This window comes from Convolutriloba macropyga, chromosome 1 (genome assembly GCF_964194025.1).
Source record: "Convolutriloba macropyga chromosome 1, txConMacr16.3, whole genome shotgun sequence".
In the NCBI taxonomy this organism is placed as follows: domain Eukaryota; kingdom Metazoa; phylum Xenacoelomorpha; order Acoela; family Convolutidae; genus Convolutriloba; species Convolutriloba macropyga.
In genome coordinates, this window is record NC_134468.1 from 64,567,265 (window position 1) to 64,584,150 (window position 16,886).

At 35.9% G+C, this 16,886-nt stretch overlaps 1 protein-coding gene across 1 annotated transcript in view; it reads right to left on the reverse strand.

The window, feature by feature from the left end:
* Positions 1–7,171: 7,171 nt before the first annotated feature.
* LOC142345826 (uncharacterized) overlaps positions 7,172–16,886 on the reverse strand; it is a 15,185-nt gene continuing 5,470 nt past the window's right edge. The window contains exon 4 of the mRNA XM_075398263.1: positions 7,172–7,325. Within this exon, the coding sequence (XP_075254378.1) occupies positions 7,172–7,325 (154 nt within the window). The remainder of the gene's footprint in view (positions 7,326–16,886) is intronic.

Here is a 16,886-nt window from a genome sequence, read left to right on the forward strand (position 1 = left end):
GACTTTTGAAGCACATCTAAATGTGGTTTTAAAAAAAATGGCGACCGCCATTCGCTCACTATATCTGGTAAGAAACCATATACCTTTGGAAGTAAAGCTGCAAGTTTTCAAATCGTTAGTCCTGCAAATCTTGAATTTACTTACAAACATTGTGAGCAAAAAACATACAGCGTATAAATCGACAGATTAATATAGGAATAAAAGTGTGTTATATGCGTCGTAAATTCGATCATTGTCGTGATATCACTCTCCAATCGCATGTACTACCAGCTGAATTAATTATTTCAAAGTTTAGTATATTGAAACTCCACGAAGACTTGAATCAGAGGATAGTATCAGAAACATTTAAAAAATGTGCAAACCGCCTACAGTTAAAACAGAACAAACGGACAAAACAGCTAATAATAAGAACAAAAAAGTATACTAAGCAGAGAAAGATCTTTGAGTTTGAAGAGCACACAAAAATGAAATAAGTTACACTTTGACGTAAGAGCGACGGAGAACAAAACTCTTTTCAAAAGAACTTAACAGAGTTTTTGCAACGTCAGCATAAAAATTTTCCAGTTAGACAGTTAGGAGCATTCGTGGGTTATTTTTATATATAGTAGAACGAACAGCTTAATGAGTAACATCAATTAATAACCAGAAGAATAATGTATAATTTTGATTATTTCAATGAATATTCCTGATAATTCTGAAGGCATGTAATCTTTAACCTTTTGGTTATATTACTAGTTTACGCGCTTGAAAAAGAATGAGGACTAGCAAGCATAACATTAATTAGAATTCGCATTATTTAACTCTCTCATAAATTAAAGAACTTACATTATAATCAGTCTTTACAACCATTATAACCAGGCTTCACGCTGTTACTCTCGATCACAGAATTTGGGAGACTATTCTAGGCCTTGATTGTTCGTACCGCAAGAAATTTCAAGTCTAACGAAAAGGGAAACCAAAAACCAAATCAAGGCATGGGGAATCTTGTTGCCGCTAAAAGAGACTAAAAAAATTTTCGAAGGATGAACATATAGTAATACCCGAATATACTTGAGATGCATCCAAAAAACTCCATAACACCCACTCGGACATCTGAAAAACGTGAAACAATGAATGAGACCAAGTTCTAGTACGAATATTTCGCTTCTTTTGGAAAACCGAAACTATAAGACAGCTTCAGCAATGTCAAACTGATGATTGAACTGTGGTATGACTGGCTTTATGAAATTTTCCAGACACATTCCAATGAAAGCCAAACACAGGTCACTGGCCCAATGGGTCCAAGGTGAGACTTCAAACCTGATCAAACGAATGAATACCCTTCGACGACAGATCAGTAGTGAACTGTAACAGTCAACAGTCCAAAACGAAGATATGCGAAATGAGCCGCAACCTAGACTCACAACATCAGAGACATCAAGATGATTTCGAGAGGAAAATCTTCACAGTATAGGAAACTTCTCTGAGATAAAGAGGCACCCCAGGAGCATACGCAGAAGAGCTCAACCATCGTCGGAAATGTATCTCGAAGTCAGGAAAATGACTACAGATGATGAGAAAGCAGATCTGTTCAACACTTTCTTCCAGTCAGTTTTTTAAGAAATCCGACCATCTACGAAAAATTGACAAAACAAAACGAATCAGAATTGACAAAATCCATATCTCACGAAACGAAATGGAGACTGCCCTACAAGCACTAAACTTTGGAAAGGCAAAGGGACAAGATGGATGGGGAAATCTCCCTCTGTAAGTCCCCATCAGTAAGTCACAAGAACTAATTTTTAACAGTTTTGGTGACAAACAGGAGTTTCCGATATACTGGAAAACTGGATCGATTTTTCCTCTGTTCAAAGATGAAGAAGAGCAGACCATGGTAAACTATAGGCTAATAATCATGCTGAACTGCATCTCAAATGTACTTGAAACTCTAATATTTGACAAACTGTACGAAGTTTTATATAAAGTTATCGCACCATAACAATACGGGTTAACGAAACTTAAGTCCACGATGACACATATGATTCTGTAACTCAGTGAACTGTTCGAAAAGCTTGATATGACCACTTTGGCAACACTGTACTTAGATTTTGAGAAAGCCTTTGCCAGGAATGCCCTGAAAGGCTCATTAAGAAACAAGAATCTACGTGCTATGAGCATAGCTGGTTGAGCACTAACTCTGTTAGAGAGCTTACTCACAGAACGCTACCATAAATCAAAATAGGCTTCATGGAACCTACAGCATTACAGGTATTGAGTGGAGTGTTTCAAGGAAGTGTCTATGGACCTCTACTCTTCAATCTGTTTATCAACGATCTCCCAGAAATAATAATGGGTTGCTGATACGGTTACGTTGACAGTTATAATGTAGTTGATACCAACACTATGACACTTCAAATGGACGCAAGCAGAATCTGGCAATGTTGTTGCAGAAAAATGATGAAGCTCAATCTGGGAAAATGCAGACTACTGAGCATCACGGGGAGGCAAATGTGGAGCTTGGCGAGAGATTCTTAGAAAAGACAGAATTGGAGAAGAACCTCGGAATGGTTGTCTCTTTGGATCTGTCTTAAACAATTCAATCAGAAAAGAGAGTCGAAAAAGCTATGAAAGCCGACTGGGGCATCAAACTTAATATCTCCAAAGTCTAGTCTTGGATCACAAAAAGCCTCTAGCGCAGCTACGTTGTTCCACGAATCCCACACGGATCATCTATTTAGAAGGCAAGCAAAGCGGATCTCAGAACGATAGATGCTGTGTAGAAGTAAGCGGCTTCCTGGATCATAAGCCACAGGAGTACAAATAGTGCCTGCAAAGACTCCAAATTCTTCTACTTGCAATGTATCTTGAGGTTTACGTTCTCTTGACGTTTATTGACATAATACAAGGACGATACAACATGAAATTGGAGGATCTTGTGTTAAAAAAATCAAACGAACCACATAGAACGGCAGGGAACACGATCTTCAGTACAAAAATTCCCCTAAACGAAATCAGAGGAGCGATTTCTCGACGAGAGCAATGTATCTTGCAAATCTGTTTGGCAAGCATTTTAACTGTGACATTCAAAGCACGAAGAATCTCAAAGAACGGATCACAAAAGAGTAATTCAGATACTTTGAGAAAAAAATTGACTACGGAGACATGTGTACATGGAGACTATCATGTTTGTGCAATTAATGCGAAATCATAAAGAAATTAAACTTTGACTAAAAATACTGGCAGAAACAAAACTTTTCCTTGGAAGGCCCTAAATTTTTTGTCATTATTATTTTTATTATTATTATTATTATTATTATTATTATTATTATTATTATTATTATTAATATTATTATTATTGTTATTATTATTATTATTATTATTATTATTATTATTATTATTATTATCATTATTATTATTATTATTATTATTATTATTATTATTATTTTTATTGTTATTATTATTATTATTATTATTATTATCATTAATATTATTTTTAATTTTACTATACTAATAATAACGCCTCGGCAATGTTAAGATAAAGTCCATTTCCTTCTGTAATGGATTCATGATCGTTGTATTCTTAGACATCATCGAGAAATTGCAGTAACTGAAGTATCGCGTTGCGACGTTTTCTGAAACCACATTGACTGGGGTCAAACCGTTTTTGAAAGTAGCTATTTTGTCAAATGGATCGTATCCGTTTTTGACCCCCCTTTAATGGGTGCATATAAATTGCACCCCCCAGACGAACGTTCAATATTTTTCATAATGAAAAATGATCAGCTTTTAAAAACGGTTCGACCCCATTCAATATGGTATCAGAAAACATCGCAACACGATACCTCATTTTAGTGCAATTTTCTGATAAAGTCCTACGAATACAACGATCTTGAGTCCATTGAAGAACTAAGTATACTCCTTCTTGATCTCGCCAGGGCGTCCGACATTGTTCCTAACGGTACTTGCTTGATAAAATTGAAAACAACTAAGGATAGGCTGAAGCATTTGGAAGAGTTAAAAAATCAAATTTAGTTAACAGAAAACAACTCGTGTAAGTGAACGGCAAAAATTCTTTTTTGCGAATGCAAAGTAAGCGTATGTATAAACTAAGCAGCGTATGTTTGTAGGCGTCTATATAATTGAATTGAATAGCAAGCAGTCAAGATGGCATAGTGCAGACGGTAACGCACTGGACTCCGGATCGAAGGGTCGCGGGTTCGAGCCCCCGACTATCACCAAATTGGCGAAGCAAAATCTGTATTCTAATACATGTACCTTGAGCAACGGACTGTTAGAGAGCAGTTTTGGGCCGGACTGGCCCGATTTAGACTATGATGGCCTAAATATAAAACTGTTAGAGCAACAAAACGCTTTGAATGGTTTATCTTTTAGGCCAAAGCAAGGCCAAGTTACGTCATACATGAACTGATTCGACTGATATTGGCTAGCAAAAGGCTAACAGATCATGTCTAGCCTTTTTGCCACCAGAGTTACTTGAAATATCTTTTGTTAACGTTGAGAACTGCAGTTCTTATGTGTCGTACGTTATATGCACAAGCTATAGTTGACGTAAAAAGCCGTTTCTTGAATCATATTCGGTTCATAATTGTATAATAAAGATTTCCCGTTTTCTGTCTTGTTAATTCGAGTTTATTGCCGCTCACATGGCTAGAATATTCGGTCCACCACGTGTAAAAAAAACGAGGATGAGAATTGTTCGTTCTTACATCGATTTCTATCAATCAGAAGCCGGGTCAGCGTTGTTGATAGTTTTCCGTGGAGCATTACTAGTGGTTTAGTGTCCCGTGGAGTGACTTTGTCTGTCAGAGGCCGGGTGAACGTTGGCGATAGTGTTCCGTGGAGCACTAATAGTGGTTCAGTGTCTATTGAAGTGACTTTGACAGTCAGATGCCGTGTCCACCTTGGTGATAGTATTCCGTGGCGAACTAGTAGTGGTTCAGTGTCTATTGGAGGGACTTTGGCAGTCAGAGGCCGGGCCAGCGTTGGTGATAGTGTTCCGAGGAGCACTTTTAGTGGTTCAGTGTCTATTTGAATGACTTTGGCAGTCAGGGGCTGTGCCATCGTTGGTGATAGTGTTCCGCGGATCACATCTAGTGGTTCAGTGTCTCGTAGAACGACTTTGGCGGTCAGAGGCCGAGTCAACGTTGGTAATAGTGTTCCGTGGAGCACTGCTAGTGGTTCAGTGTTCCGTGGAGTGACTTTGGCAGTCAGAGGCCGGGTCAAAAACCAGTTGACGTTTCACGTTGACCGATTTTTCTGTTTTGTGTCGGCGATTTTTGAGTTTGACGCGAAAAACAAAATTTGTATTCTAATACATGTACCTTGAGCAACGGACTGTTAGAGAGCGGTTTTCTGCCGAACTGGTCCGATTTAGACTATGATGACTTATATAAAAAATTGTTAGACCATCAAATGTTGGAATGAGTCTAGGCCAAGACGTTTACCACGCAATCCGACCTATCGGAAATTTTGAAAGCAATTAAAAATGTGCGCCCGTTGCCGTCCGTCTTCCAATTGGGTGGGTCCTAAGTGGACCTCTGCCACTTCTAGTTTCATATCTTCCAGTTTTGAAATTATCACGGAAACGGAAACAGATCTAGCCGATTAAATGAAGTCCTGGTATGACATGGAGTCATACGGAGCTGTAAAAGAGGTTGACCCCAGGTTGTGTTCAGACCATAGAGCAGTTGAAATACTAAAAAGACAACTTTTAATGACGGAACACGGTATCAAGTTGATATGCTGTGGTCAAAAGACGACCTTAATCTACCTAGTAACTACTACTCAGCTCTCGTTCAACTGAAATCTCTTGAAAAAAGACTTCTCTGGGACCAAGACCTCCGAGTGAATTAACGAAAGAGCATTAGGACGACGTAGACCAGGGCTACGTGGGTAAAGTGCTTAACTCTAAAGACCCCCAGTGAACGGTCTAGACGCGAATGGTACTTGCCTCATCACACCGTTGTAAACCCGAATAATTCAAACAACATGAGAATGGTTTCAAGTGCTGAGGCAAAATTTCATGGAACATCATTGAATAAATCACTGTTGAGAGGTCCCGATCTACTTCAGCGTTTGTTTCATACTCTTACCCGCTTCCGCCAATATCAGTAGGCCGTCTCTGCTGATATATAAGGCATGTTCCTCTAGGTTGGAGTGCTTCCTGGGGATCAACCGTGCCTTAGGTTTTTGTGGTGGGACGATACATCAACTGATGTGATGGTATATCGGTACACCAGGCAAATCTTTCGTGCGAAAGTCTTGCCCACATGCGTGAATTATGCCCTCCAACGAACAGCTAAGGACAATAGCAGTGAGTAGTTGGATGCATTGCTAGCTGCGTTGGAAAAATTTTATATGGACGACTTTCGCGACTCCCTAGACGAACCAGAGAAAGCACCGAGGAAATTGTAGAACTACTTATGTTGGGAGGTTTTAAACTAACAAAGTTTGTAAGCTGTGTTCCATACCTGCTCGATGAACACGACAATGGTTTTAAAACCATTGACCATGAGAAGCCAAAAGTTATTGGAAGTTCTGAAGATGAAGCCTCATCACACGTATTGGGTCTCAAAAGGGACCACAAAAAAGACACACTTGTTGTCAGCCTTGGAACAAAGTACGTAGACAACAAAAAGGTAACTCAACGCCTGGTACTTAGTGTAGTTTCAAAAGTCTTCCACCCAATTGGGTTAGTAGCCCCCTTCACTGTTACCGCCCGACTGTTGCTGAAAGATATATGGAGGTTGAGTGGTCAAAACTGGGATAAGGTGCTGCCCGATGACATGATTCATGGAGTTTACATTTACCCAAATTAGGAAACCTTACTGTTGCTAGGAGTTTTTTCTCTGGAGAGTTTGACTCAACCGAGCTTCATGTTTTCGGGGATAGTTCACAGGAGGTATACCGAAGTTGCCTTTATTTTAGGAAAAGCTAGAGTTGCACCCATGAAATGTTTGACCGTACCCAAACTCGAGCTTCAATCAGCCCTCCTAGCAATGCGCCTAAAAGTAGACATATATAAAGTTTTAACAATTCCGCTTAGCAAAACGTTCTTGTGGACAGATAGCACAACTGTGCTTCAGTGGCTGCGATCCTTCGATAAACAGCCCATCTTTGTTACCAATGGGGTTTCCGAAATATTGGAGTCCACAACAGTTGACCAATGGTTTCATGTACCATCGGCAGACAATCCTGCGGACGCTGGTACAAGGGGAATGTCAGCCGACAACCTCTGTGCCAGTAGCTGGTTGAAAGGTCCAATTTTCTTGTTTACGTCAGATTTTTCTTTCCTGCCGAATAAGCAGTTTCGCGAGCAACGTTTCCTACGAAGAAAAACTGTTCAATTACAGAGAAATTAGCTCCTACTTCAAATTAGTTAGGATAACCGCTTATCTCTTCCGCACCCTCCCAAAGCACGCCCCTTTCCGGTCATCAGATGCTTCGACTTGTAGGCCCGAAAAATTCCAAGTTGCTGAAGCAAAATTTCAGTTCCTTGTCCAATCTGAATCATTCCCGTTCAAGAAAAAACAACTTCTTGTTGAAAGGCACCTTACCAGAAAAAATCCCATCTCACCGTATACCCCTTCCATTGGTCCCAAAGCTCTGATCAGATCTAGTGGTCGAATCAGACGATTAGTTGAAGCCGACTATGACATCAAACACCCTATCATAGCTGATAGCCGTCACACCGCTGCTAGGCTCTTTCTCAAAAAAGAAGATTAAGTAACCACCACGAGGGCGTTGACTTTTTGCGAGCTTGTATACAACGACGCTAAGCAGTCCTGAAATTGCGTTACGCATTGAAATCTATCAAATTTAACTGCGTTTTATGCCATAAGCGTAGCAGAAGCTCGGTTCAGCCAATGATGGCAGACTTACCGGCCGAACGACCTTCTTATGGTTCTCCTCCCTTCTTCAATGGGGGAATGGATTATTTCGGCCCATTTTATGTGTCAGTGAACCGCTCAAGTGAAAAGTGTTGGGGTTTCCTTTTCACGTGCCTGACAACGCGCGCCTTACACATTGAGTGTGTGCCATCGATTGACATGAATTCTTGCGTTTTGGGAAATGAAAGGTTCATTGCTTGGAGAGAAAAAACCCTCGTTCTCTGGTCGGATACAGGTACCAACTTCATTGCTACCGAGAAGGAACTATATTTATGTATACAGAGTTGGAATCAAAAATTCCTTGCGAGTCAAATGTCTGAAAGGGGAATTTTGTGGCACTTTAATCCACCATCCGCCCCACATAGTGGTGGTTCGGGGGAAGGAATGGTAAAGAGTGTTAAACGCACTTTATATGCGGTTCTCGGCAACCGACGTCATACTGACGTAGTTTTACAAACGACATTCTATTTAGTTGAATCAACTTTAAATAACAGGCCGCTTACCCCTGTAAGCTCTGACCCTACGGAACTTGCTGCCATAACACCTAATCACTTCCTTCTCGGACACAGGTCATGCACTGTGCCTTCGCTTTTGTCAGAAGAGGACTTCGACCACCGCAAGAGATACGTGCGAGCTCAGTGCTACGTTGAGTCGATTTGGAAAATGTGGCTAGCTGAATTTGTCCCAAACCTGAATCGTCGCAGTAAATGGTCCACACTTGCAAAAACAGAGCTTAAATCTGGGCATATTTTATGGGTGGCCGACTAATTGAGCCCCCGTGGACACTTCCCCATGGTCGCATTGAAAACATTCGTTATGGCAGCGATGACATTGCCCGTACGGCTGAGATAATGACAAATGCTGGTAAGTATATCCGACTGGTTGTAAAGCTAATACGTGTTTTAGGAACAACACTTTCAGGGCCGGAAATTGTTGCGAATGCAAAGTAAGCGTATATATAAACTAAGCAGCGTATGTTTGTAAGCGTGTATATAATTGAATTGAATAGCAAGCAGTCAAGACGGCATAGTGCAGACGGTAACGCACTGGACTCCGGATCGAAGCGTCGCTGGTTTGACCCCCCGACTATGACTAAATTGGCGCAGCAAAATCTGTATTCTAATACATGTACCTTGAGCAACGGACTGTTAGAGAGCGCTTTTGGGCCGAACTGGTCCGACTTAGACTATGATGACCTAGATATAAAATTATTAGAGCAACAAAATGCTTTGAATGGTTTACCTTTAAGGCCAAAGCAAGGCCAAGTTAAGTTTTACATGAACTGAAACGACCGATATTGGCTAGCAAAAGGCTAACAGGTCATGTCTAGCATTTTTGCTACCAGTGTTACTTGGAATAACTTTTGTTAAGGTTGAGAACTGAAATTCTTATGTGTCGTAGGTTATATGCACAAGCTATAGTTGGCGTAAAAAGCCGTTTCTTGAATCTTATCCGATTCATAATTGTAGAATAAAGATTTCCCGTTTTCCGTTTTGTTAATTCGAGTTTATTGCCGCTTACAAGGCTCGAATAATCGGCCCTCATAATTGTTACCAGTGGTGTTCCCCGAGGTCCGTTCCTTAGATGCCTAATGTTTCTTTTCTTCATTAAATATCTACTGGACGCAATGAATAACAATAATAGTTACGGCTATGCAAACAATTTGAACGGGACTATCTTGGCAAAATTGACATTAATTAAGCAACCGAATACATTGAAAAGTGACTAGTGACTTGACGACAATAAGATCAAGCCGAATACCGGAAAATTTCATGTACTCAATATTAAAGACGATCTGAATGCAAAATGAAAAGAACAGACAAACAGAAAGGAACTGGAACTTCTTTGAGAAACATTACAACGTCAAAAATAAATGTAGCCGGAGAATAATATAAAGATGTGGAAATTATCAAACTGAATAAACTGAAAACCGATTGAATTGCTAAAAGGGAGAAAACCCTGATGTCGCTCTAAAGTCTCTTCTATGACTAATACTAAAACATCATTTCAAATTGTACTTGTTTTTTGAGTTGATATGATTAGATTCTACTGTCTCTCTCACTAAGCCTGAAAAATGGTCACAAATTTTGGTGTGGGGGAACGGGTTGGGATTGAATCAATTAGTTTATATACATTGATCAGTGCGCCTCGTTTCATTTGATAACCGTGTGATAGTGACTCGATTATTCACAGTTTTTTACGTTATGACTTTTGACTAATTTAGTTGCTCTTTATTGTCTATTTTCTATCGCGATCTGACGCTTCTTCTAATGTTGATTTTTCAGTAATTTTTAAGATGCGGTCGTGCCAGTGATTTATATAATTGAAGGAAGACACTTTTGTTTAGAAAACTGACACTCTTTTTGATGAAGGCTAAGAGGCTGTTGGGTTTTTAGTTTTCTATTTCTATGTCCTTCAACTACTACGTAATCGTCAGTAGTAAGAAACCAGTACACCCTAGGCCACTTTTTGGCTCTTTTTAACCAAACGTGTTCGATCATGCGCGCGGATGAAAAGTTCTTGGCAATTATTCCCTGTATGTTAGGATTGTTGCCTGAATATGTAATAGACTTACCTTAACTCCATTATTTTAAGTAGACAGGTACCTTCTTTGTTTATAAGGAGTAATTACAGAAGCTGGTAAACTGTAGAGAAAACTGTTTTTACGCACGGTAAGGGAGCAATTGACTATGGGGGTATCGTGCAATGGGGGTAATGGAGTGGAAATCCCATAAAGATTATAGGGTATAGCTTTTGCATGAGAGTAATAGGTTTTAGCGGTTACATGTAGAGACGCTACTTGGTTCCAGAAGTTGAAAATTACATTCCACTTATTGCATGGAGATAATAGGGTATAGTTTTACCTTGCGGATAAAACACGTAGAACTGATTTTCTGCAAGCAAATAAAAGAGCAAAGATTTGAATCAGGATAGAAGGAAACAGAATTGCATGTGGCTAATAAGGTAAACAAAGTTTGCCATGGGGAAAAAAGGGTGTAGATTGCAGCCTTTGCAATTAAGTAATGGGGTGAAGATTTGATTGGGTTTAATAGGGTAAAACATTGCATACTATTTAGCCGAACAAAATTGCCGTTGGGATAGTAAGATATAGGTTTGAATGTCGGCAGGATAAGGATGAGATTTGGAAAAAAAATATTAGGATTCAGATTTGCATAGGGATAAAAAGATATAGAATTGTCTTGTTTAGAATGTGGTATAGCTTTGAATAACTACGATATAATATATGCATGAAATAATTTTGAATATCTGCACGCTCGTAACATGGTGAAAATTAGTACCAAGATTGCTTGGTTTAGTATTTTATGGAGACAAAAGGGGGTATAGATTCCAATATCTGCACACAAGTAAAAAAAAGGAAGTGATGATTTGAATCTTGATGAAAGCTTGTAGTATCAAACAATAATTATAGGGTAAATTTTGCCAGGCAGATAGTATTGTATATAATGGATTATATGCAATTGGGGGGGGGACAAAAAGGTTGAAGATTTGAATCTGAATACTAGGGTATAGTACTGAGTGGAGGTTAAAGGTAGGTTTTATTAAGATACTGTTGTATAGAATTCAATAATAGCAAGCATGAAATATGAGTAAACATTTGAGTCGGTAAAGTAGAGTACGGTTTTGCATGGAAGATAATAGGGTATAGTGTTGCCATTAGAGTAATATACCGGTGCCATATAATTTTTTAAAGCAAAATTTTAAACATTGGTGAACACTAAGTATTAGTTTTAGTGATATGAAGTACGAAAGAGTCATCAAAGGTCACCTGTACATCATTATTTTCCTCTCAATGTACAAGTCCTAGAGAAGATTTTCTTAAGTAAAAGTTGATCGTTTAGTAAAAACTAACACAAAACTACTTAAGAAAACATCAATTTTGCTCGCATAACATATTAATGAGTCATCAAAGATCAATTGTACAACATTTTTTTCCTCCTAATGTACAAGTCCTAGAGAAAAATCTCTTAAGGAAAAGTTGTTCCATTAGTGAAAAATAACACAAATATACTTTAAAAAACATCAATTTTGCTCTTATAACATATGTATGAGTCATCACAGGTCAATTGTACATCATTTTTTTCCTCTTACTGTACAAGTCCTAGAGAAAAATTTCTTAAGGAAAAGTTGTTCCATTAGTGAAAACTAACACAAAAATACTTTAAAAAACATCAATTTTGCTCATATAACATATGTATGAGTCATCAAAGGTCAATTGTACATCATTTTTTTCCCTCTTAATGTACAAGTCCTAGAGAAAAATTTCTTAAGGAAAAGTTGTTCCATTAGTGAAAACTAACACAAATATACTTTAAAAAACATCAATTTTGCTCACATAACATATGTATGAGTCATCAAAGGTCAATTGTACATCATTTTTTCCCTCTTAATGTACAAGTCCTAGAGAAAAATTTCTTAAGGAAAAGTTGTTCCATTAGTGGAAACTAACATAAATATACTTTAAAAAACATCAATTTTGCTCATATAACATATGTATGAGTCATCAAAGGTCAATTGTACATCATTTTTTTCCTCTTAATGTACAAGCCCTAGAGAAAAATTTCTTGAGGAAAAGTTGTTCCATTAGTGAAAACTAACACAAATATACTTTAAAAAACATCAATTTTGCTCTTATAACATATGTATGAGTCATAACAGGTCAATTGTACATCATTTTTTTCCTCTTACTGTACAAGTCCTAGAGAAAAAATTCTTAAGGAAAAGTTGTTCCATTAGTGAAAAATAACACAAATATACTTTAAAAAACATCAATTTTGCTCATATAACATATGTATGAGTCATCAAAGGTCAATTGTACATCATTTTTTTTCCTCTTAATGTACAAGTCCTAGAGAAAAATTTCTTAAGGAAAATTTGTTCCATAAGTGAAAACTAACACAAATGTACTTTAAAAAATATCAATTTTGCTCACATAACATATGTATGAGTCATCAAAGGTCAATTGTACATCATGTTTTTCCTCTTAATGTACAAGTCCTAGAGAAAAATTTCTTAAGGAAAAGTTGTTCCATTAGTGAAAACGAACAAAAAACTACTTTGAAAAACATCAATTTTGCTCACATAACATATGTATGAGTCATCAAAGGTCAATTGTACATCATTTTTTTCCTCTTAATGTACAAGTCCTAGAGAAAAATTTCTTAAGGAAAAGTTGTTCCATTTGTGAAAACTAATACAAATTTACTTCAAAAAACATCAATTTTGCGCATATAACATATGTATGAGTCATTAAAGGTCAATTGTACATCATTTTTTTCCTCTTAATGTACAAGTCCTAGAGAAAAATTTCTTAAGGAAAATTTGTTCCTTAAGTGAAAACTAACACAAATGTACTTTAAAAAATATCAATTTTGCTCACATAACATATGTATGAGTCATCAAAGGTCAATTGTACATCATGTTTTTCCTCTTAATGTACAAGTCCTAGAGAAAAATTTCTTAAGGAAAAGTTGTTCCATTAGTGAAAACGAACAAAAAACTACTTTGAAAAACATCAATTTTGCTCACATAACATATGTATGAGTCATCAAATGTCAATTGTACATCATTTTTTTCCTCTTAATGTACAAGTCCTAGAGAAAAATTTCTTAAGGAAAAGTTGTTCCATTTGTGAAAACTAATACAAATTTACTTCAAAAAACATCAATTTTGCGCATATAACATATGTATGAGTCATTAAAGGTCAATTGTACATCATTTTTTTCCTCTTAATGTACAAGTCCTAGAGAAAAATTTCTTAAGGAAAAGTTGTTCCATTAGTGAAAACTAACACAAATATACTTCAAAAAACATCAATTTTGCTCACGGAACATATGTATGAGTCATCAAAGGTCAATTGTACATCATTTTTTTCCTCTTAATGTACAAGTCCTAGAGAAAAGTTTCTTAAGGAAAAGTTGTTCCATTAGTAAAAACTAACAAAAAACTACTTTAAAAAACATCAATTTTGCTCACATAACATATGTATGAGTCATCAAAGGTCAATTGTACATCATTTTTTCCCCTCTTAATGTACAAGTCCTAGAGAAAGATTTCCTAAGGAAAAGTTGTTCCATTAGTGAAAACTAACACAAATGTACTTCAAAAAACATCAATTTTGCTCACATAACATATGTATGTGTCATCAAAGGTCAATTGTACATCATTTTTTCCCTCTTAATGTACAAGTCCTAGAGAAAAATTTCTTAAGGAAAAGTTGTTCCATTAGTGAAAACTAACACAAAACTACTTTAAAAAACATCAATTTTGCTCACATAACATATGTATGAGTCATCAAATGTCAATTGTACATCATTTTTTTTTCTCTTAAAGTACAAGTCCTAGTGAAAAATTTCTTAAGGAAAAGTTGTCCCATTAGTGAAAACTAACACAAATACTTTAAAAAACATCAATTTTTCTCACATAAAAATTATATGAGTCATCGAGGGTCACCTGTATATCAATTTTTTCCTCTTAATGTACAATTCCTAGAGAAAAAGTTGTAAAGTAAAAGTTGTTCCATTAGTGAAAGTTAGCTCAAAACTACTTTAAAAAACTTAAATAAAGCTCACATAAAGTATATATGAGTCAGCACAGGTCATTTGCACATCAATTTTTCCTCTTAATGTACAAGTGATAGAGAAAATCGTCTTAGGAAAATGTTGTTTAATTAGTGAAAGTTAGCTCAAAACTACTTTAAAAAACATCAATTTTGCTCTTATAACGTATATACGAGTCACCAAGGTCAATTTTACATCAATTTGTCCTCTTAATGTACAAGTGATAGAGAAAATTGTCTTAGGAAAATGTTGTTTAATTAGTGAAAGTTAACACAAAACTACTTTTAAAAAACTTAAATAAAGCTCACATAAAGTATATAAGAGTCAGCACAGGTCATTTGTACATTATTTTTCCCCCTCTTAATGTAGAAGTCATAGAGAAAAATTTCTTAAAAAAAGTTGTTCAATTAGTGAGAAGTAACACAGAATTACTTTAGGCAAACCTAAATACTGATCACATAAATTAAATATGAGTCATCAAAGTTCATATGTACATAAAGTTCTCCTCTTAATGTACAAGTCATAGAGGAAAATTTCTTAATTAAATTTGTTTAATTAGTGAAAGTTAACACAAAACTATTTTAAAAAACTTAAATGAAGCTCAGATAAAGTATACATGAGTAGCACAGGTCATTTGTACATTTTTTTGTTTCCTCTTAGTGTAAAAGTCAAAGAGAAAAATTTCGATAGCAAAAGTTGTTTAATTAGTGAAAAGTAACAGAGAACTACTTTAGGAAAACCTAAATACTGCACACATAAAGTATATATGAGTCATCAAAGGTCATATGTACATCATTTTTTCCCTCTCAATGTACAAGTCATAAAGAAAAATTATTTGAGGAAAACTTGTTCTAATAATGAAAACAAACGCAAAACTGCTTTGAAAAATGTCAATTGCGCACACATAAAGAATATATATGAATCATAAAAGGTCCTTTTTTCCTCTTAACGTACAAGTCATAGAGAAAAACTTCTTAGGGAAAACTTACTGCTCAGTTAGTGAAAATTAATACAAAAATGTTAAAAAAAATCAATTTGTCTAACATAGTTGATATATGAGTCATCAAATGCAAATTGCACATCTTTTTTCCTCATAATGTTCAATTCATAGAGAAAAATTTCAACAATTTCAAAAAAGAGTCAAAAAAGTTCATTTGTACCTCATTTTTTCTCTTAATTTACAAATCTAGCGGAAAATTTGTTTGCTTGAGGTTGTTTCCTTAGTGAAAACTACCAATAAAATAATTAAACTTTCAGTTTCGTCCATACAAAATTTCCCAAAAGGTCATTTTTTAATACTTTTTCCTTTTAAATTACAAGTTGCAAAGAGAAATTTGTTTCCTATCTAAAACTAAAACAATACTTGAAAAAGCATCAATTTTGTTTACATTAAGTATAAATGAGTCATCAATATTTGCTTGTGCATCGCCCCCTCCTAAATATACAAGACCAGAACAAAAAAATTCTCATGTGAAAGTTGTTTCACGTGTCATCATGTGTCGTCTAAATTAATGTGAGAGTCATCATAAGTACATCGTTTTGCACTTAGCTTACTAGTTACAGTGAAAATTTCCTTCTATGAAGTTGTTTTGTATCTGAAAGATAACACAAAAAACATAAAACTGTATCAATTTTGCTCATAAAAGGTAAATATGAGTATATGTGAAATAAAGTGTAAAAAGTACATCATTTCTTTTACTTAGGGAACAAGTCCTGGAGAAAAGTACAAGTAAAAAAACGTTCATTTCTGAAAATTAACGCAAGATTGTTTTGAAATGTATTAGTTTGTGTCATAAAAAATATAAAATGAGTCATAAAAGTTTTATTGTACATCATTTTTTCCCTCTTAATGTACAAGTCGCAGTGAAAAGTTCATAAAATAAAAAACTCTTTCATTGGTGAAAATTAACAAAAAAAAAACACTTTACTTTGCATTAGTTCTTTCCATAAAACATATGTACGAGTCAGCTAACGTCAATGTTCATTTTATTCCACTTGAGGTACAAGTATTGGGGGAAAGTTCCTTCATTAAAGCTTTTTCGTAAGTTAAAACTCATTCAAGACTTCTTAAAACTTTACGCAAACTAAAATGAGACTCATTTTTCCCTCCATAAAATACAAGACTCTGAGCGAAGCCTTCAGAGACTCATTTTTTTAAGAAAGTCTCGATCAATCAGCAAAAACTAACGGAAAAATTCTCAGAAGAGTATCAGTTTTGTTCGCGAAAATGTAAATGAGTCATTAAAAGTCAATTTTAAATCATTTTTCACCCTCTTAAAGTACCCAGAGATTAGATATTTAGAAAAAACTTGTTTCATTAGTGAAAACTAACATGCAAACAATTTGAAATGTATTACTGTCGGTAATGTAAATTATATATGCGTCATCAGTATGTGTAATTGTACGTCATTTTTAATCC